Source organism: Mustela erminea, chromosome 1, assembly GCF_009829155.1.
Source record: "Mustela erminea isolate mMusErm1 chromosome 1, mMusErm1.Pri, whole genome shotgun sequence".
Classification (NCBI taxonomy): domain Eukaryota; kingdom Metazoa; phylum Chordata; class Mammalia; order Carnivora; family Mustelidae; genus Mustela; species Mustela erminea.
This window is the reverse complement of record NC_045614.1, coordinates 12990827-13011197: the sequence shown is the minus strand read 5'-3', so window position 1 is coordinate 13011197 and position 20371 is coordinate 12990827. Positions and strand designations below refer to the sequence as shown.

The 20371-nt window shown below is 51.9% G+C and overlaps 1 protein-coding gene across 7 annotated transcripts in view; it reads left to right on the top strand.

Annotated features, from left to right (window-relative positions):
* Positions 1-20371, top strand: part of EPS15L1 (epidermal growth factor receptor pathway substrate 15 like 1) — a 94878-nt gene that overhangs the window by 58671 nt on the left and 15836 nt on the right. For 3 of the 7 annotated variants that reach the window (XM_032314605.1, XM_032314618.1, XM_032314607.1), the window contains exons 17-22: positions 1954-2077; positions 2994-3044; positions 4163-4299; positions 8793-8853; positions 9744-9826; positions 16053-16185. In XM_032314605.1, coding sequence (XP_032170496.1) covers positions 1954-2077; positions 2994-3044; positions 4163-4299; positions 8793-8853; positions 9744-9826; positions 16053-16185 — 589 coding nt within the window. Of the gene's footprint in view, positions 1-1953; positions 2078-2993; positions 3045-4162; positions 4300-8792; positions 8854-9743; positions 9827-16052; positions 16186-18365; positions 18414-20371 lie in introns of all 7 variants that reach the window. The other 4 variants (XM_032314604.1, XM_032314610.1, XM_032314614.1 and 1 more) reach the window with 2 other exon arrangements.

Below are 20371 nucleotides of genomic sequence, written 5' to 3'. Positions count from 1 at the left end.
TTCCAAGTGATGATCGAAACCATTAAAAAAAAAAAACCAACCCAACAAAACCCACCAACTTGTAAATCAATGCTATTAAAAACTAAGTAGAAGCCTCCAGTCTGAGACCAAGCTGTCGTTCTTAATGCACACCTATATCCAAGTCATCATCTCTCTCTGTTCTTCTCCCGGAACCGATACATTCCACCCCTCATGGTACAGGGTGAGGGGTTGATTTTCCATCTTGGCCTCCCAGCTCCTTTAGATTAGGACCTCTCCCTCACCTTTCTGTGTGTCTGAGAGCCCCATCAGACGCTCGCTGGTGCAGGCGTTGTGCAGGTGTCGGCACCGAGCTGTCCTTAACGAACTGCATGCTTCCACCAGCCGCGGTGCTTGCCGACACCTGTGCTTACTTGCCTAAGAGCCCTGCTTGGTTTCCCCACCTTGGGAAGCCCTTTGGTTGGAAGCCGCAGATAGTCTTTCCCGGGTAAGAAAAACCCTTCCGTATTCAATCAGAGGGCAGGGGTGTTGGTCATCGCCAGCCCAGGGCTTCCCATTGGCCCAGTGCCTCTGAGAGCCACCCTGCCTCCCAGAGTCACCCAGCCCAGAGTGCTAGGAGCCTTGTTCAGGAGTCTTCTTTTGGCACCTTTGACGTCATTGCCCTGCAACCATTGTCTGTATTTTTACGGAAGCTCCAGCTCTTTAATTATTTGGCTTTGGAATAATGGATGTTTGCCAGCCCCACGGGTGCCAACACATCTGCCAGATTCAGTGAGGATGTTGTGCTTGTTCATATCACAGCGAAACCTTCGTGTTTTCACTGAGGGTGTGTCTTTATTAACCAAAATACACTCACTGTTTCTAAACGAAGTACATTGTTCCTGTGCCTTGTCCCCTCCCCCCGCAACATTTGGGCCATTTTCCACTATAAAAATGTGGTCTTCAAAAGCAAATCTTTTTTTTTTTTCTTCTGGTTTAAACATGCCTGTTTGTTTCTAGAAATAAGCACTTTTTAAAATACATGCAAAGTGCCAAGCGTGTATGCTCTAGTAGTTCCCACTGCAAGAGCGGCCCATTTCCTCCCGAGATGCAAGCAGCCAGCATGCTTCTTGGTGCAGAAAGAGCATTTTAAAACATGCCCACATAGGTAGACGTTCTGTGAGAAGATGACTGAGGGAAGCCACACTTTTGAACGAGGTCCATGCTGTCATTGTTGAATGGCTTGTCAGGTTTTCTTTCTGACGTTTCCAAAAATGCCACTGTTTTGACTTAGTGATTTTTTTTCTTTAAGAAAAACTTATCATTGTAATAAAATACACATAACATTGAATTGATCATCTGGACCATGCCTCGGTATAGTCACATCATGCAGCTAAACTCCAGAACATTCTCATACTTACTAAATGCCCCTTCCTGCTGCCCCAGCCCCTGGCACCCACCGCTCTACTCTCTGTCACTGTAATCTGACTCCCCTGGGGACCTCCTATAAAGTGACCCTGTCACACAGCACTTGTCTTTTCATGATGGGCTTGTTTCACTCAGCATGATGTTGTCAAGGGTCAGTGATACTCCCTTGTGTGTTTATATACTACATCCGGTGTATCTGTTCGTCCATCGGTGGGCAAGTTTGTTCGAGTTGCTTCCACTCAAGTTTTAAATAAACTTCTATTATGCAAGAGTGGTGGACTTACAGGAAAACTTAAAAGTAGTACAGTAAGTTCCCACATGCCTCACACCCAGCTTCCCCTATCATTAACACCTTGTCCTCGCGAATGAACATTTGTCACCACAAATAAACTAGTGTCGACATGTCACTATGAACCAACGTCCACATTTCTTCGATGGCTTTTTAAATTGTTCTCTGTAGGGTCCCACTGCTTGAAGGAGAAATATGCAGGTTGGGTAGGGAATTCTGTACTTTGCTTTAAATTTGAAATAATAAAATTCCTGTCCTGTCTCTTCACAAAATTATAGGACGATCCTTTCAAAAATAAAGCCTTGTTATTTAGCAACAATGCCCAAGAGTTGCATCCGGATCCTTTCCAGGCCGAAGACCCCTTCAAATCCGACCCATTTAAAGGAGCTGATCCCTTCAAAGGTATCTCACTTGGTGCACACTCGGTCATTGGAGGGCTGTTTGCTTTATGTCCGATGGCTAGAACGGTTGCAAGGTAGCACCTTCCGGAATGGAGGGGAAAGGGAGTTCTTGAAGCCTTCTGGGCCACCTGAGCGTTTGGCCTCAGCAGGTTCACTACAGAGCTGAGGCATTAGCATGTGGTGGAAGAGCGAGCCCCAACTCCCAGTGAGGTGTGCCCACGTTCAAGGGCAGATGGCTCTGCCCTTAGCCTCTGCATGCCTCCGTTCCCAGCCTCTTCTAGGGGTGGTAAGTTCTCCCTCCCTCTGCTGGCGGGATCCCTGAGACAATCAGATGGGAACTACCCAGTGAAGGACAGATCCCCACGTAAGTCTGAGGTCTTCATGTGACACATTTACCCAGAGCCACACACAAGGTGAGAATAACTAAGACTTCTAGAAATAAGTTTTCCTCCGTTGCTCTGTTTTCGGAGTAGGAAGCCCGAAAGCCTTCCAGAAGGACTGTACATTCCTGAGCAAAGTGCTGGGGCAGGGGGAGGGCAGTGGGGTGTACCTTTCCAGTGTCATGTCAAATGCGGGGTCGAAGCTCCGCCGGTACGAGAATGGAATCGGCAGCCCTCAGCTTGGGTGTGGGGACCTCACCGTCGCTCTGGGCTGCCTGTGGGTTGAGGCCTAGGGCCACCTGCGGGAGGTGAGAGGGAGATGAGACACAAGTGTCAAGCCTGGCGAGGAGGAGGGGGTGAATTCTGGCTTGCTCCACATTTTCCCCGCCTCCAGCCCATGTCGAGCGCCAACAATACCCCATTTCTATTTGAACGCCGCAACTCAGAAAAGCTGCCTCAGCCAGTGGCTGCTCCCACTTGGATATGCCAGAGCCCTTTCTGCCGTAGAGCTAAACATTCCTCTCTCCTCTAACCTAGGTGACCCATTCCAGAATGACCCCTTCGCAGAACAACAGACAGCTTCGGCAGGTAAAAGCCTTTGTTGGAAAGACTTTTTATTTTATCATCTTCAGGCTATTTCCAGCCCTAATTCAAGTTGAGGGAAACGGAAAAGCAGCCGCCTGCCAGGCCTCCTATGTCAGGACAGCAGGGGGCTTAGCGTCTGAGTGACTTTCCACTCCCCTTCACGGTCAGGCACCCCTTCTTGCCAACCTCACAGCGGCAAGAGAGGGAGAACTAGAAAAGGAGCCCCGCCGGGGCCAGGCGATTCTTTTAGATGTGCCCACAGCAGCTTGGTCCCTTGTGCCCACTTGTGTCGCACGTGGTAGCGTCAGGGGTCCCTGTGTAGCGCCTGCCTGCAACGGGGCTTCGGTTTACGGGTGCCAGAGGTGGGGACTCAGCCGCAGCGTGTTCTGGGAAGGACGGCCATCTGCACTGCCTGGAAGCCTAGTGTCTCGTTCCCTCCTGGTGACGGCAGCTTTGCCCCGTCCATTCACTGTGCCTATACTCGCACTTCAGGGGAAGGAACACACTGGGTGCGGTGTTGCGATCCTGCTACCTGGTTATTTATTGACTTCTGAATTTCTCTTTATTTTTTGACTGAGGTGAAATTCATACAAACACAAAATTCACCATTTTAAAGTGACAATTCATTGGCATTTGGTACATTTATAACATACAGTCACCACCTCTGTGTAGTTCTAGAATGTTTCCATGCCCTAAACAGAAGCCTCATCCCATGAGTAGTCACGCCTTTTTCCCCCTCCCCCCGTCCCTGGCAACCACCAACCTGCTTTTTGTCTCTGGATTTAGCCATGTTTTTATTATTAAAATCAGCTTGGTTGGCAGGTGTAATTTACACACAACAAAATTCACCAATTTTAAGTGTATAATTAAGTTTTGGTAAATGTGTGCACTTGTGTAAGAGAACATCTCCATCATCCCAGAAGGTTCCCTTGGGCCTCCTACCCCTCCACCCCCAGGCCCCGGGCAATCACTGACCTTTTTGCATTATGGTTTTTTCCTTTTGTAGATTTTCATATAAAAGGCATCAGCCATGTGTTCTTTTGTATTTGGGCTCTTTCACAAAGCATAATACTGTTTATTCATGGGGCGTATTTTCCTTCACTTTCCAAAACACCCTCTAGATCCATTTGGAGGGGATCCTTTCAAAGAAAGCGACCCATTCCGTGGCTCTGCACCTGACGACTTCTTTAAGAAACAGACAAAGAATGACCCATTTACCTCAGACCCATTCACGAAAAACCCTTCCTTACCCTCAAAGGTGAGTGACGCTGGAGAGGTATAGAGCTAACTGTATGTGCCCGGTGCTTGTCCCTGTGAGGCTTGTCCCATGGCTCAGGCTGTCACATGCAGTGGGCCGGAGAGCCCATGTCAGGAATACTTGGGTCCCAAAGAGCTCTCTTTTCTCTCTTTTCTGTGCCCCTGTCACTTTAGCTCAGGCCCACTGGATGGCTTCTCTCTTCTATCACCTACCCCCATTGCTGCCCTGTCTCCCAACAAAACTGAAACAAGACAAAGCATCATGGGCTCCCCATGTGCTCCCCACAGCCGCCCTGCCATCTTCCTGGCAGCACTGAAAGTGTGTGAGGCCTTCGCGTGCCCCTCTCTACCCCTAGCGTCTAGCAAACCGTGTGTCTTGCACGGTGTTAGGCCCAGTGCACTGCACAAAAAAGCGACCCTGTGATTGAGCAGAGAATTCTCGTGTCTAGTGAGGGCAGGGTATAGCCTCCCTTCATGTTCCAGGCTGCATCTCTCCCTCCTGCCCGCACATTCCCTGGTTTTCCTCTTCTCCACAGACCAACTGGTCTTTTGCACTAGACCCAGAGCTCCTTGAAGGCAAGGATTAATTTGTAACGTTTCTGTTGATAGTCCTGTCGTGGGATCCCCCTTTCATTTCTGCTACTGATCTATGTGTGTGATCTGTGCTCTTACTTTCTGTTGATCAATTTTGTTGAGCTTGTCCATGAACCAGCTTTTGGCTGTGTTAATTTCCTCTCTTGTTTGCTTCTATTTCACTGATTTCTGCTTTTTTATTATTTCCTTCCTTCTACTTATTTTGGGTTAGTACTTGCTCTTCCATTTCTAACATCTTAAGATTCAACCTTAAGTCACTGACTTTAGACCATCATTTCTAATATAAATATTTTAAAACTACACATTTCACTCTAAGCACTACCTAGCTGCATTCCACACATTTTCATATGTTGTATCTTCATTGCCCTTTAGTTCGAGATATTTTCTAGTTTCCCTTGTGATTTCTCTGTTGAAGCATGAATCGTTGAAAGTATTGTTTTGTTTCCAGGTGTTTTTCTTTCCTTCCTTTACATATCTTATAATACTGATTTTTATTAATTAAATTGGTCATTAGAGAACACATTTTGTATGTCTGCAGTCCTTTTGAATTTATTGATATCCATTTTATGGTTTGTGTTGGTGTCCATACCATGTACAATTGAGAAGAATGTTGCTTTGTTGTTGTTGGGTGTCAGCATTCTGTAAATGCCACTTACATCAATGTGGTTGGTAGTACTTTTTGGATTGTCTGTGTCCTTACGGTTTTTGTTTGCTTGTTTTGTAGCTCTACCACTGTACCCATTGCTGAGAGGGAAATGTTAAAAGTCTGTGTTTGTGGACTTGTCTATGTCCCTGCTCATTGTGTCAAGTTTTGCTTCATGTGTTTTGAAGCTCTTGTCAGGTGCCTACACATTTATGCTTCTTGTATTACCCTGATGCAGTAACCTTTTTATCATTATAAATCTTCCTTTTTTCCTCTGGCAATACCTCCGTCTTAAGATCTGTTTTATTACCTATTGACATAGCCTTCCTTCATCCTTCTTATGCTTACTCTTTGCTTCCTGTATCTTTTTTTATCCATTTACTTTCAGTCTTCCTGGGTCTTTCTGCACAAAGGGTTTTCTATAGCGAGCATATAGTTGGGACTGCTTTTCTTTCCAGCCTGGAAATTTCTGCCTTCAAAATAGTGTCTAGTCCATTAACATTTAATGTAGTTATTGATATGGTTAGATTTAAGGCTGCTGTTTTATTATTTCCTTGCTTTTTATCCCCTGTGTTTATTCCTCTGTTCCCTCTCTGCCTTCTTTTAGATTATTTAAATGTTTTCTAAAATTCCATTTTCTAGTATCTTCTGGCTTCTTTTAACTATACCTATTCCTGTTATTTTTTGAAGGTTCCTTTAAGGATTACCATATACACCCTTAAATTTTCGTAGGCAACCTGGAGTTAATATTACATCAGTTCATTTCCAGTGTAGAAAATGTGTAACCCTGCAGGTCCATTTGTTCACCTCCTCCCCAGCCAGCAGTGTCTTCTCTTATGTTCTAGCTGTCATAGGAATATATCTAAATATGTCATAAACTCCCTAACACCACCTTGCTTTAATCCGTTGTATATGTTAAAAGAGACTGTTTTTTAAAGACTTATTTTTACCCAGGTATTTGCCACATCTGATGTTCTTCATCCTTTTCCTTAAGCCTAAAGAACTTTCTTTGGCATTTCTTATAATACAGGTCTACTTTGTTGTCATTCTTTTTTTTTTTTTTAAGATTTTATTTATTTATTTGTCTGAGAGAGAGAGAGAGAGAGAGAGCGTGCACACAAGCAGTGGGAGTTGCAGGCAGAGGGAGAAGCAAGCTCCCCATTGAACAGGGAGCCTGATGAGGGGCTTGATCCCAAGACCCTGGGATGATGACCTGAGCTGAGGGCAGCCGCTTAATGACTGAGCCTTCCAGGTGTCCCTTTGTTGTCATTCTAGAAGGGTATCTGTGCCCGATCTAGTATTATTTTTTTTTTCCATCCAGCACTTTTAGAATGTTACTCCACTGCCTTCTGGCCTCCCTGTCCTTGAGAAGTCGTGAGTCTCTCAGGCAGTTGTTCCTGCATAGGTATCATGCTGTTTTCCTCTGGCTGCTTTAGCTCTTTATCACTGCTTTTCAATAGTTTGACTGTGAAGCGTGTGTATGTGGTTTTCTTCGTATTTAAGCTGTTTGGGGTTTGCCGAGGTCCTTAAATCTGTAAATCAGGTCTTTTACCAAACTTGATAAGTTTTGGCCATTACTTCTTAGACATTTTCTCTTTCTGCCCTGTTCTCTCCTTTCTTGGTGGGATTACAGTTACTTTTTTTTTTTAAATAAACACTCTATGAATTGTACACTTTAAGCAGATGAGGTTTTTTGTTTTTTTTTTTTAAGATTTTATCTATTTATTTGACAGAGAGAGATCACAAATAGGCAGAGAGGCAGGCAGAGAGAGAGAGAGAGAGAGAGAGGGAAGCAGGCTCCCCACTGAGCAGAGAGCCCGATGTGGGACTCGATCCCAGGACCCTGAGATCATGACCCGAGCTGAAGGCAGTGGCTTAACCCACTGAGCCACCCAGGTACCCCGGATTAAAGTTACTTTTATTTGGAGGTTTTGCTACTGGCTCCACAAATCCCTGAGACTCTGTTTTCTCTTCATTCTTTTTTCTTCTTTTTCTGTAGATTGGGTACTTTCTACTGATCTGTCTTCAACCTTGCTTACTTTTTTCTTGATCATCTGTCATTTAGCTGACCTAGTGACATTTTTTATTCTAGATACTATACTTTTTTCAGTTTTTGAATTTCCATTTGTTTCTTTGTATAGTTTCTATTTTTCTTCTAAGATCTTCTATCTGTTCCTCCTCCTCTTCTTCTTTTTTTTTTAAAGATTTTTTTATTTATTTATGACAGAGATAGCAAGAGAGGGAAGACAAGCACGGGGGAGCTGGAGAGGGAGAAGCAGGCTCCCCACTGAGCAGAGAGCCCGACATGGGGCTGGGCTCATAACCTGAGCTGAAGGCAGACCCCCAAAGCCTGAGCCACCCAGGCGCCCCACCTATCCATTCCTCTCGAGTGTACTTCCCTTTACTTCATTAAACACAGTCATTCCTGCTTCAAAGTCATCCTCATCAAAGAATTCTAAAACATCTGGGTCCTCTTGCGATTGGTTCTATTGATTGTCTTTTCCCTTGAGAACTGGCTGCAGGTTTTTCTGGTTTTTGTTATGTTGCATGATTTGAAGACGTATCCTGTGAACCGTGAGTGCTCCCTCGTGGTGATGGGCTGCTGCTGTGTGCCTAGAGCCCAGGTGGTTCAGTTTCAGCAGGCAGTTGACTCCGTGAGGCTCCACTGCACACTCACTTTCTCTCACCTGTAGTGGCATGCCTGTGACCTTAGCTATAGCTGCGTTCAGTCTCCCCTCCCTCACATGGTACTGGGGTCAGCCCTTCCCTTGGGCAGAGCTTATCATGAAATTTTGGACTCCTAGTCTCTGCCTCTCCCTTTCCCATGACTGTGGTTGTCCCAGACCACCATCCTCTGGTCGTTAGCCAGAAAGACAGGAAGTCTTTTGTTGGGGTCTAGCCTTCTGAAACCCTCAGATTATAGCTGTTGAGACAGAAGGCTCAACCTGTGCTGTTGGCCCCTGCCAACTTGGACTTCTGGGCTAGTCTTCCTGCTCTGGCTCACTTCTGAACCTTCAGGTGGTTGCTTAAGTTTACTTTTTTTTTTTTTGCATTTGTCCGGAGTTTATAGGTCTGCTCAGCAGAGGGGGTTGGTCTGTTGGGATTTTACTCCACCAGCATTTAGCCGGAGTCATCTTCTCGTCCTCACGGCCAGCACCGGATTCCGTGTACACAGATGGCGGGAAAGTCCGCGGTTGGACGACAGCTGGGTGAACACATGAGCTGCTTTTTACTCTTCCCTCTCTCCTTTCACTCAGCTCGACCCCTTTGAATCCAGTGATCCTTTTTCGTCCTCCAGTGTCTCCTCAAAAGGATCAGGTGAGACTGATGACTTATTTTCCTTCTGCCTCTCCCCCCAGCCAGACCAGTTCCTGCTTTTGTTTCCAAAGCTGTGTGTCCTCAGAGTTCATGTCATTAGTCAGTGGCACCCATACCCTCGCCTGAGGCACTGTGACCAAAGGCAGCTCCCCCAGCTGCTCATCTTTCCAAAAATGAAGGTTGGGGGCAGGAATTCAGTCAATGATGACACCAGTGTTCCTGGTTACTCTTTACTCATTTCTTTGTACAGATCTTTGATTTGTACCTTCAGATCTTTTTTCCTAAAAGAATCCAAGTTTGACTGAGGGTCCTGGCTTGTGCATTAAATGAAGGGGGAGCATTTGGGTCCCCCCCCTTGCTTTGAGGGAATAGGCCCCACTTGGACCTGCTGCCCTGCCTAGCAGCTCGTGCTCGTTGGCGATAGAGTTTGGGTTCATAGGTGGGCGCGGGGGTTATGCAGGCAAGCCGTCCCACTGAAGGAGAAATCTCCACAAAACGTGCCTGCAGACAACCTCCCTGCATGCATGGCATGGGTGGTGGGTCGCTGCGGACCTGCACCTCTCTCCCCGACCTAGGACAGCAGCCCACTGCCCGTGAGCAGTGCTGGCTAAAAATACAGATAGGGGGCACAGTCGCTGTGGCTCAGCCTGAGGTGGCCATCGTGGTGAGAGGCTTCTAGCCGGGCCGCACCAGCCACGAGCCAAAGTGGGTTGGGGGCAGGGAGGCCATGTTGAGGAACCGCATCCAGGTGTACAACCCTGGCCAGCAAATGCTACCTCCTGGGATGTCCCGTGCTGGGGGCCGTGCACTACTGAGAGGCTGCACTCCCCTGCCCCTGGGTGCGTTCTGTGGACGCCCCGTAACTCTGCCTCTGTTGGTGCTACTTGCAGGTCCCTTTGGAACCTTAGATCCCTTCGGAAGTGGGTCCTTCAATAATGCTGAGGGCTTTGCCGACTTCAGCCAGATGTCCAAGGTAAAGCCCCTCCTACAGAGCACGCGCGTCTCTGCCAGTGTCTTTGTGCCTCTTGTCGTGGTTGTGTCGTGAGTGGCCAGGTGTGATTGTTAGCACCATGTGTGTATCTCCTGGCACCTGTCAGATGTGCGGTCATGAGCCGGCAGGCGGGGTCTAGAAAATGCGTGTGGTTGTGATCAGTTCCATTTCCCTTCCTCTGAGTGAAACTACCAGGGCTCTGCATCCCTCCATGAGGCCCACATGTTGCTCCCCCAGCCCTCCTGGTATTGCCAGATCTCAGGCAGTAGAGTTGTGGCTGCGCGGTCTCAGAGGAGGTGGCAGGCACAGGGGTCTCAGGAGGGGCACCGGGGGGCAGGCCCGGTGTGCCGGCAGCTGAGGCTGGAACTGTCTTCCCCAGGTTGGAGGCGGGAGGCGTCCAGAGAAAGTGGGCCGGTTATGTAAGTGGGAGCTGCCCAAGACAACCGGAGAAGGGTTTGGAAAGCAAGGGCTAGGTTCTGTGAACCGATATGCGGGTGTAAAGGGAGCTGTCCAAGACAGATGGTGTTCCCGCAGTTGTCGGGCTGGGCAGTATCAGTGTGGCCACTGTCGTAAATACAGCCTCAGATGGAGTTGAGGTCCTTTTGGGTGGAGGGGCTGGGGGAAGTATGGCTAGAAAGCTAAATCTTCAACGTAGCAAGAGGTCAGTCAGTAGATCTTGTCCAAAATGGACAGGTCAGGAAATAACAGTAGAAGCCCAAGATTACGGAGGTAAATCCCAGAAGAAACTGCTGAGAAGTCAAAGGCGTCGGCCGTGGTGAGTGGGAAAGGCAGTGGTCTAAGAGTCTGCTGCTCTTTGTTACAATCTTTAGTGTCCTCTGCTTTTGAGCATGAGTACGTATTTCTTTGATAAGTATTTTTTGATAAGTACGTATTCCTTTGCTTTAAAGGAATGCAACCTTAGGTGTGCCCCATGTTGGCCTCCGGGTCCCGTCCCCAGGACCTATTCATGCTCTGCGGCTTCTTGGCTGCCCCTCAGGCAGGTGAGGGCCTCATGGAGCACAGCCTGTGGCCAGTGTCCTGCTTTCTTTACTCACCCCACCAGGCTTCAGTATCCACTGCGCCGGCCTGGGTACCATCAGCATGGTGGGCGTGGCCACAGGCAGGAAACAGTCCCATCCCTCCTCTTCACCTCTCAGGGAGGCTCAGAAGCCAGATGTTGGAGAGGGAGCTGGGGAGGGACTCTCCTAAGCATATGGGAACCGAGCGTCCGCGACAAGGAGTCACTTGCTTCTGGCCCCCTGCCAGCCCCTGCTGGACGTCCCCACCCTGCCATCTCCTTGATGCATCCTGCCTGCTGGCTCTGTATTCACTCAGCCTGACGGGCACACACTTGTCTGGGACCTCGGCACTTGTGGTGAACCGGGGTGATTGTGGCGCATGGCTTTGAGAAACATGTGAGATTCTGTTTAGGTTTTCAAAGAAGCACGTGAGTGTACATTGTCAAGGTAGCAAATCCAGCTTCTGGCCAGAGAATGTTTGCCTTTCAGCTGTGGTACTAGGAAGCCCAGAGGGGCTGGTATAGCCACCTCTCTGATTCCAGTGCCTGGAGGGAACGAGCCTGCCTCCTCGGTGCGGGCACACTGTGACTCTGATGGTCGGGACGCGGTCTGGGATTGGCCCGAAGGCACCAGGGCGGGAGGTCTGCTCACACGTTTGTCTATTGCTTGGTGGCTGTTACACGTGCTGTTGCTCCTCGAGTGGAGCTGTGTGTCCTCTGCTTCCGTCCCTGCTTAGCAGGCAGGAAATCAACTCCTGAAATCAGAGAACTTGTGCCACATGGTGGCAGCAATCCCCAAATGAAGGGGTCTGCATGGGCTGCCCCAGCCGTGAGCGTGGGCCCTCTTTCCTCTGCCCTCTCCCTTCAGGAGGCTGGCCCCAGCGACAGAGCCTGGGAGAGTTGCCAGGGGCCAGGGCTGAGCCCAGGACAATGGTATGGGCGAGGCCCTGGTTTTGAGAGGTGCGCTGGTAGAGGCTGCCTGGGCTGGTGGAGGCCTGCGCGGGGCGGCCAGTCTTGGGGGGCCTCGCACAGCAGAATGGCCAGGCCTCTCTCTTCCAGGCAGTCTCTGAGTGTCCTGGGGCTGCCGCGACCCCCGGAACTAGGTGGTTCAGAGCCCGGCCCTGCCGTCTTTCTGCCTGTTCTAAGCTAACATCGTGCTTTTCCTCTGACTCGGCTTCCCTCTCCTTGTCCGCGTGTCCCTCGATCAGGCTGCACACACATGTGCACTTATGACTTAAGAGCTGGTGGCCCCTTCCTGTTCGCGGCGCCAGGCGGGACAGAGCTGGACGGGGCCGTGGAAAATTTGTCTCGGGCGCTCCTTTGTTTGGTTTCCACGCTCCTGTCAGCGCCTGATGTGCCACTTGTCCGGTGGAACACCGAGCCCTAACCTTGTCGGTCTGTTTTTCCCTTTGGTTCCTTTTCTGTTTTTCAAGAAAAACACCATGTGTATAAATAAAATGCTGAAGGAAATGAAAGTAAAGAGGCAAGAAGGGTTGCTTTCTTTCTTTTTTCTTTCTTTTTTTTTTTTTTTTTTTGGGCTTCTTGGTTCTGTGTTTTCTTTTGCTAATGTTTTTTACATCACCAGCTTTTCCCCATCAGAGTGGGGTAGCAAGGTGATGCACACTGCGCCCTTTCTTAACTCCACCCTAAACCGGGGTCCTCCTCTGCCTGGCGATGCTGCTTGTTTCTGATAGCCAGTGAGCTGGTTCGGGAGCTTCTTTGGGCTTGTGCTCGAAGTGGAGGTCCCCCCATACCTGCAGAGAGGTTTTTTTTTGTTTGTTTCTTGTTTTTAAAGACCCTATTAATCTGTCACCTTGCTTTAGGAACAAATTCTGAACATCTGAGAATAAAAACAAGACTCAAACATAAGGATTTCACCCCTGTCCCATGAAAAAAAGCTATCTCTGCTCTATCTCCTTGGCCGGTTGGCAGGGCCTTTCCAGTTGTTTCTCCAATGGTGTTTCTCCAATGGTATTCCCATTGAGGGCTGTTTCTTAAAAGTGGAGAGTTGCTTGCTTTAAACCAGCTCTTCAAACTGTGAACCCCAAACATGTCTCTTAGAGCTGCTTCTTATAGTGGCTTTTCTCTTATTTTTTCTTTTTCTTTCTTTCTTTCTTTCTTTTTTTTTTTTTTTTTTTTTGAGCACACTTGACGCTGTGCCAGCCCAGAGAGCCCCTGCCGGCTTTACTGAAACCCTTCTAAAAATAGCCACTTTCCCTGAAGCTGTAGCCTGAGGAGGAACGAGTCAGGTCCCAGAGGAGGCCTCTTGGGAAACCTGGAGTCATGAAAAGTGGGATTCGGAAATGACGTGGGCTTGGCGGTCAGAAGGGCTACAGCTCCCGGTCACGGGGAGAGTGGCCTTTATGGTTGGAGCCCTGTCACACCGGAGCGAGCCCACCGGCTCAGTGGGTTTGAGCACAAGAGAGGGGCGGAGAGTCAGCCTGGCGGCACGTGGTCCAGGCTGCAGCCTGTGGGCTATGGGGACTCTACGTGGGGTGTGTCCAGAGGGCTCTGGGTGCCACTCTGCACCCCTTCCCCAGAGCTGGTGTGTTCCTGAGCCCCAAGACAAAGACTGGCATCCGTGGGGAGCCTTCGGGCTGGTCGCGCCTCGTCTTGGCTAAGAAATGGGTTTTGATTCCTGCCTGCTTGTCTCAGGTCCTGCGGGAGATACGTGAGCCTGTCTTCTGGTCCGTGAGTGGCAGACGCAGGAGCAGAGCTCACATGCCCTCCCAGCTCGTTTGCGCACTGCCTCGTCCCCATTCTTCCCCAAACTGCAGACCCTCAACCACCATTCTAAAGCTAAGCTGTGACTCCAAACTTTGTCTCTGCTCCCACGCCATCTCCCCCTGGGGTAAAGTCTGTGGATAACAGCAAGCAGCGGGCATAAAAGATCGGTAGCTGACGGTGGCATCTGCGGATTTTTACAGGCATCTAAAGGAATTCCGGTCATGTCCACATCCTTGGCATGATAATAATCGGGCCATCTTTGTGCTCTGCAGTCGGGGTGCCCTTTGGAGCAGTTTACACGTGACTTGGTTGCATTTTTGCGGCAGCCCAAGGGCTACGGTGTGTCATTAATTAAGGGCTACGGCTGTGTCATTTCACAGATGAGGACATGGAGGGATGGAGCGGTTAGTAGTGCCGGGGCTGGGACTCCAGACCCTAACCCTGACCACTGTGCTCTGCAGCCTGGCCAGGCAGATGTTCCAGAAACTGGAGCTGCAGGATTTTCAGAGACTCCCTGAGTTTTGTACCTTAAAGGACAAGTGTCCACAGAGCCCAGAGGAGGGAAGCAGTAGCCATGGAGGGAGGCACCTCCTTGTCCTACCACGGTCGTGCCAGCCCCATTGGCCTCTCTTGCTCAGAGCTTCCTGGGGGACAGCATGGTCTTGGCAGGGAAACGAGTCTTGCTCATCTGTCCTGCATCTTCCTCGCGGCTTTCTCTGGCCCGCTGAGCCCTCGGCCGGCTCTGCCTGGAAAAGGCCCCAGACCTACCTCGGGGGGTGGGCTGCCAGCAGCAGAGGGCAGGGCCCAGGAGCCTTAGCCCTGGAGGCAGACAACGTGGGTTCCTACCCTGACTCTACCACTGAGGTGCTGTATGACTGCAGGCTGCATCTCATCTCTGTGCCTCAGTTTCCTTGCGTGTAAAATGGCGGTGTTGTTGGAACAGAGGTGAGATCAGCTCAGAGCCAGCATTTCCTGCCCTAGAGGTCCTGGGCGCTGCTAGAGTTGAATCAGGGTGCCCAGTAGGATGCCCAGCTGCCTCTCCAGGCCCCCTCCCTCTCACTGAGGGCTGACCCCCTTGTCCCCACCTGAGATTAGTATCTACAGCTGTAACTGAGGCATAGGTTGCCACATGCATGCCCTGGTAACCAGATTCCGGGGGGTGAGGGGCGCATCCTGTGACCGGATCCCAGTGGAGGGGGGCCTGAGCTGGCCCATCTGTGGCTTATCTCCCTGCCAGTGGGGGTTTGTCGTGCCCAGCGCTGTGCTGGCTTTCAGGGTGGGGGGTGCCCATGGAGACCAGTCACAGCCCGCCACAGGCCCAGCCAGCAACTGTGCTGACCCGTCACCTGGGCCCATTCACGGCAGACCCAGCCAGGTTGGGGGGGGCACGTGCTTGCCCACGGTGACCTGTGTCCTATGGAGTCTCATCAGAATGTCAAGTGGGCACAGTTAGCAGGAAGGGGTGTTAGAGCTCTAGGGGGTGGGAGTGAGATCTGGTCTGAGGAAAAGAGGGGGCTTCGGGAGGATGGGGTAGACCGAGCTCCCCAGTCAGAGATGCTGTGTCCGTGGGGCCCTGGAGACCAGGGTGCAAGGGGTTCCAGGGACTGGGGAATTGTTGAGGGTATGGGGCAGCTACAGAGATGAGATGGGAGAATTGGGTAGTGGGGGCTGTGATGAAGGCCCTGTGTGCCTTGAAGAGTGCTCCAGAGGTTAGCTGTGGGTGCTGGGGCTCTCGAGTGCTATGCACCCGCCTGTCCTCTCTGCCCGTACAGCTGCCCTGCATCTGTCTCTTGCTGGGGTGACATGGGTCTGATTTGCACTTGGTGGGAGCAAGGGTGGAAGGTCCAGGCTGGAGGAGCCCGATGGAGGCAGCCAAGGGTGTGCCGACAAGACTGGGAGTGGGCTCCAGCCGGAGTCATGTGTAGCGGCAGCACCCGTGGACCACGTGGGGGTGCGGAGGTGATCTGCTGCCGTTCTGACCCAGTGCCCGGAGCCGCCCGTCACTGACTGGGGGCAGCAGCCACATGGGCTGGTGCTCAGCCCAGAGGTGGCACAGAGAGGGGTCTGTGACCAGCGTGAGGGTGAGGGTGGGGCCCCTCTCTGAGGCGTGGACAGGAGGCCCAGGGAATTCTGGGGTCAGGAAAGACTTGCGATCCCTGTGTGGCAGTGGCGCGTGTGGGAGGGGATGCCCCTCACGTGACAGAAGCCTGTTGAGGTGCAGGGCGGCTCTCGCCTGCTCTGTGTTTGCTGGCTTGTCCCTCCCAGGCCAGAGGACCCTGGTGTTGAGGGTAGAGGAAAGCAGGGTCTTGTGAGAGACCCGGGCCTCCCTGGGGGCCCCGCCGTGGAGCCCAGAGGGTTGGGGGCCTTGCTGAGGCTCTCGGTACTTGAACGTTGGCTGAATGGACATCCGTTGCCTCCATTTTAATGATTATTTTTGCCTCTCTTTCGTGTCCTCTTTTACAGCCCCCAACTTCTGGTCCTTTCACCTCCTCCTTTGGAGGGGCAGGATTCTCAGATGACCCCTTTAAAAGTAAACAGGACACTCCCGCTCTGCCTCCGAAGAAACCTGCTCCTCCACGGCCTAAACCGCCCAGTGGTCAGTACGCTTTCTTCTCTCGCAGCCGCCCACCCACCGCCAAAGGACGGCGCGGGGAGGGGGACTCAGGGCTTCTCTGTTTACCAGCCCAGAGTGGAGCAGATGCCGGGGGGCTCGCACTCCGAGCACAGGATCTCCCTACTGCATAGTGACCTGGGTCCTCATGCGGTGTGTGCCTGGGGCACGCCTCCCATCCCACCCACCCTCACCCAGTCCTGGGGGCGCCGTGGCTTCTGGCTCAGTGAGGGCCTCCAGGGTGGTCTCCAGAAGGCCCAGGGCTTGGCCCTTGTGGCGGTGAGAGCTGCCGCATGGCCCCTGGCGGGCTGTGTAGTCAGGACCCCGTGACCCTTCTGGCCTCCCCTAACCTGAGCTTTTTCCCAAGTTGGCTGAGGCTACCCTCTCAATCCTGTGCCTCCCTACTGGTTAAGGACTCAGAGCGGGCTTGGGAGTGGGGGTCTTCTTTGGTTGTGTTTGCTGTAAGAGGAGGCAGATGGCTCTGGGCTACTTTCTGCTTGGCTCCTACTGGGTGTCTCTCCAGAGAGCTCCAAGCAGGGGGCTCACTGCAGACCTCACCTCTCCTGGCTGTGTCTGGTGCCACCCGATCTTTCTTGATCTTGGCCCTGGGGCCCTGCTCTGAGGAGAGGGCTCAGGTGTCCCCCTGAGGATGCTGAGGACTTCAAGCTTTTGCAGGGCCTCCTATGATGGCCACAAGCTGACAAGCCGGACTGCCAGGCTCGAAAGGAGAAAGCTGTCGCTTTAAGTGGGCACGGGATTCATCGCAGTTTCCCAGCTTCTTGATCCGCTCCTGCTCACTGTTTTCTTGGTTCCCCAGCTCCAGGCAGTCTGACCCGTGCTGTCTTGAGACTAGGGGTGGCCATAGGAGACGCACATGCTCTCTTGAAACCTTGGTCCCGCCTGAGCTAACTTCTGCCCTTCAGTTGGCCTAGGGCTCCACTTGGTGGCCCATGGAACTCTCTAGTCATAGGGTGTCATGGGTCCTAGGCCCTCCAGTCATCCTACATGAGGTCCACCTGTTGAAGTCCTCTTAGTAGAGATGAATGGAGGGGAAGTTATTTTTTAGAGGCTGCCTACTCTATCCTGTCGGCTGGGCCAGCCAGGGCTTTCTTTCAGGAGGATGGGAGCCCTGCCTTCGGTGCCCACTCTGGCAGCTCTAAGGGGACACCCCTGACAGTCTCCTAATGGAAGGGCATCAGGCCCTCTGCCTGAAAGATGGGGGCCGAAGCATGTGCACATGTGCCTGCATACCCACGTACACTTGGGGCGTGGGTTCATGCTTATGTGCAGATGTGTGTGCACACGTGCTCAGGCAGTGCTCGCATGTGCGGACGTGTGCACACATGTGCACATGTTCCCATGCATCCTCGCATGCACACATTCTCACAGTGCTTACACGCACCTGTATGCACGCTGCACGTGCCCACACGTTGTTGTGTAAAGTACACACACACATGCGCACACACAGAGCGACATAGTCATTGTCAGGCCTCGGGGAAGTTCTCCCCACGCCAGCCAGCAGGTGCAGAGCTTCATGCTCAGGGTTTCTTGGAAACTCTTTCTTGAGCTTCCTCCCCTTCCTTGAACCAGTGTTGAGTCTGCTTTTGAACTTGCCTGTCACCATCCCCTCTGCCTTGTATTGCCCTCTGCAAGCCTCCCAACCCCATTTTCGCTGCTGCTTTTAGGGTATCATGGACTTACAAAGCAGAAAAGCCATCCTTGTCTTGGAAGTCTTGGGCCTGTACCCTGGGGAGTCTTGGGCTGCTTTGCTTTTGGCTTTGGGCCGCTGCACCCTTGCTCTGCCATGGCTGCTGAGGTGCCAGGTACCCCAACTCTCCTCGTCATATCCACGGACCCACAGGGTTTCCTAGCCAGACCTAGTAAGACCCACAAGGTAGGACAGGCACTGGGATGCTCTCCTCAGAAGAGGAAAGGGAAGTGAGAGAGGTCGCGTGGGCCACCCACTGTCACACAGCACAGTGCAGCAGGGCCAGCCCTGGACTTCTCTACCCCCATCTAAGCTGTGACGAGAATCAAACCAGGAGGTTCAGAGTTCTCACAGGTTCTGGAAGAATGGTGGGTGCATGTGCAGTGTGTAATCTATAAGTGACCACAACATACCTGCATTGAGGTCTAAATGTGTCTCGTCTGATTCTCTTACCTAGAAGCAATGGCTGATCAGAAAAACTCTGCGCTGTACACACTGCTGGGTGGTAGGTACAGACGGTGTGGTGACTGTCATTTGAGCAGCTTCCAGTGGTGGCTCTGCTGTGATTTCATACTAACCTCTAACAACATGGAAATGCTGGCCATTCAGACGCGCACCCCACGCGTGATGTCTGACCCAGGATTGACCTTTTAATGAGTTGCATCTGGCGGGGATGCATTCAGTTCTTTGGGGGACGCACAGGAAGGTATCTGCCCCACACTCTGCTCTGATGGAGGGAATCGAGGCCCAGCTCTGCACGCTGCCCTCCCCCTCTGCGTCCACGCCGCACAGAGCGAGACTGCTTAGGCCCCGGACTCGGCCAGGAGTTAGCTGGTTGTTTGCAGGACGGGTCAGCAGGTGAGCTCGGGAGGAAGTCCTGCTCAGGGTACAACTCTTATTTTCCGGGCTGCTTAAGATAGAAAACAACCAGGTATGGATATCCACGTTGTGTTGTTTTGTTGTTTTGCTTTTTAAGAAAGTGAAGTCCAACAGTTTGAAAGTGAGAGAATGGATTGTGCTTCTTTGCTCTTCTCACTAACCTGGCCTTTTCCCGCATGGAGAGGCCCCGTGGCCAGCATGCCGTGGGGGCCGTCACCACCTGGGACTGCCACCTGATCACACTCGGGCTTTCCTGGCATGCAGAGGGAGCTGTGGCCCCCGTGTGGCTGAGTGGGGAGAAGGCAAAGTGGGTACCCTGCTGCCAGGGGCCCCGTGGCCCCGATGATGGAACCATGATCCCATGGAGCTCTGAAGTGGATGGTCCAGACTGCTTGGTGGTAAAGGGTTTTTTCCTAGACCAAACATGCAACTCCTACTGGCACTCACAGAAACCAAGATGGAGGGATGGCTCTCCTGGAGTCTCTAGAATGCTGCCAGGAGCCAGTGCCTGGAGGTGGCTCCGATGTGTGAGGCCACTAGAACCCAGGAAGGTTGCTGGATCTGGTTCAGTCCACATCTCTGGATGCTGGAGCCAGGGCCTCCTGGTCTGGCGCTGCCACCATCTCCTTGAGGGGCTCTAGGCAGGCGTCTCAACCTCACCAAGCTCGGTTTCCCGGACTGAACACGGGACCAGCTCTGGCCTAGCAGCTGGGCGTGTGGGCAGAGCGCCTTGCATGGTGGTTACTCGTGATACGGTGTGTGTGACTTGTGTCCCCATCCCGTCCCTCGGGTCCCGGGACTAAGACATGGGTCCTCCCGCAAGTGTCTTTCCCAGGGGCAGACAGAGTCTGGGTCCGAGGCAGCCACGTGCATGCAGGGAGTTACCAGGGGGCCCTTTTCCCCACGAGATGGCAGTTTGGCAGACATCTTTGCAGTTGAGAAAGTCAGAGCATGGGTAGTTGGCCCTCAGAGAGGGCTCCAGGGTCCTCGCTGGGGAAGCTCAGCTTGTCTCAGCATGTCTGGGACCACATGCACGTTTGGGATGAGTCCCGCGTGGTTTCTTCCGTCCTACTTCTCGTACACTGCGGCCTGCAGTTTTCACATTCTCTAGGCACTGTTTCTGTTTGTTTTTAAAAACATGACTGAGGTTTACTTGATGTGTGATAAACTCACGTGTGTTAAACGTTAGCCCGTGCAGTCCCGGTGGGGGACCCTTCCCCTGGGAACCTCACCAAGCGTCCCTGTTGCAAGAGTTCTGGTGGCGTGCCTGGGGGACCAGAGTAGCCCGCCGCTGGCCCTCTGTTTTTAGTGCTCAGGATGGGGTTTTCTCTTGCTCCGAGCCAGAATGTGTACCCTCAGGGACCATCTGGGACCACCCTCTGGGGACATACCCGGAGCTCCAATGTCTGCACTGTTGTCTGTGCTTGGAGCTGTTTTCTAGAAAGGTCTATCAAGGTATTTGGTCACCAGCAGGTGCCTATTCAGGGTTGAGAGAATTGCAGATGCAAAACAGGCCCCACTCGCAGCCTCCGAAACCTGTCAGTTGAAGCTGGCCCTGGCACACCTCCCCCAGGTAAACAATGG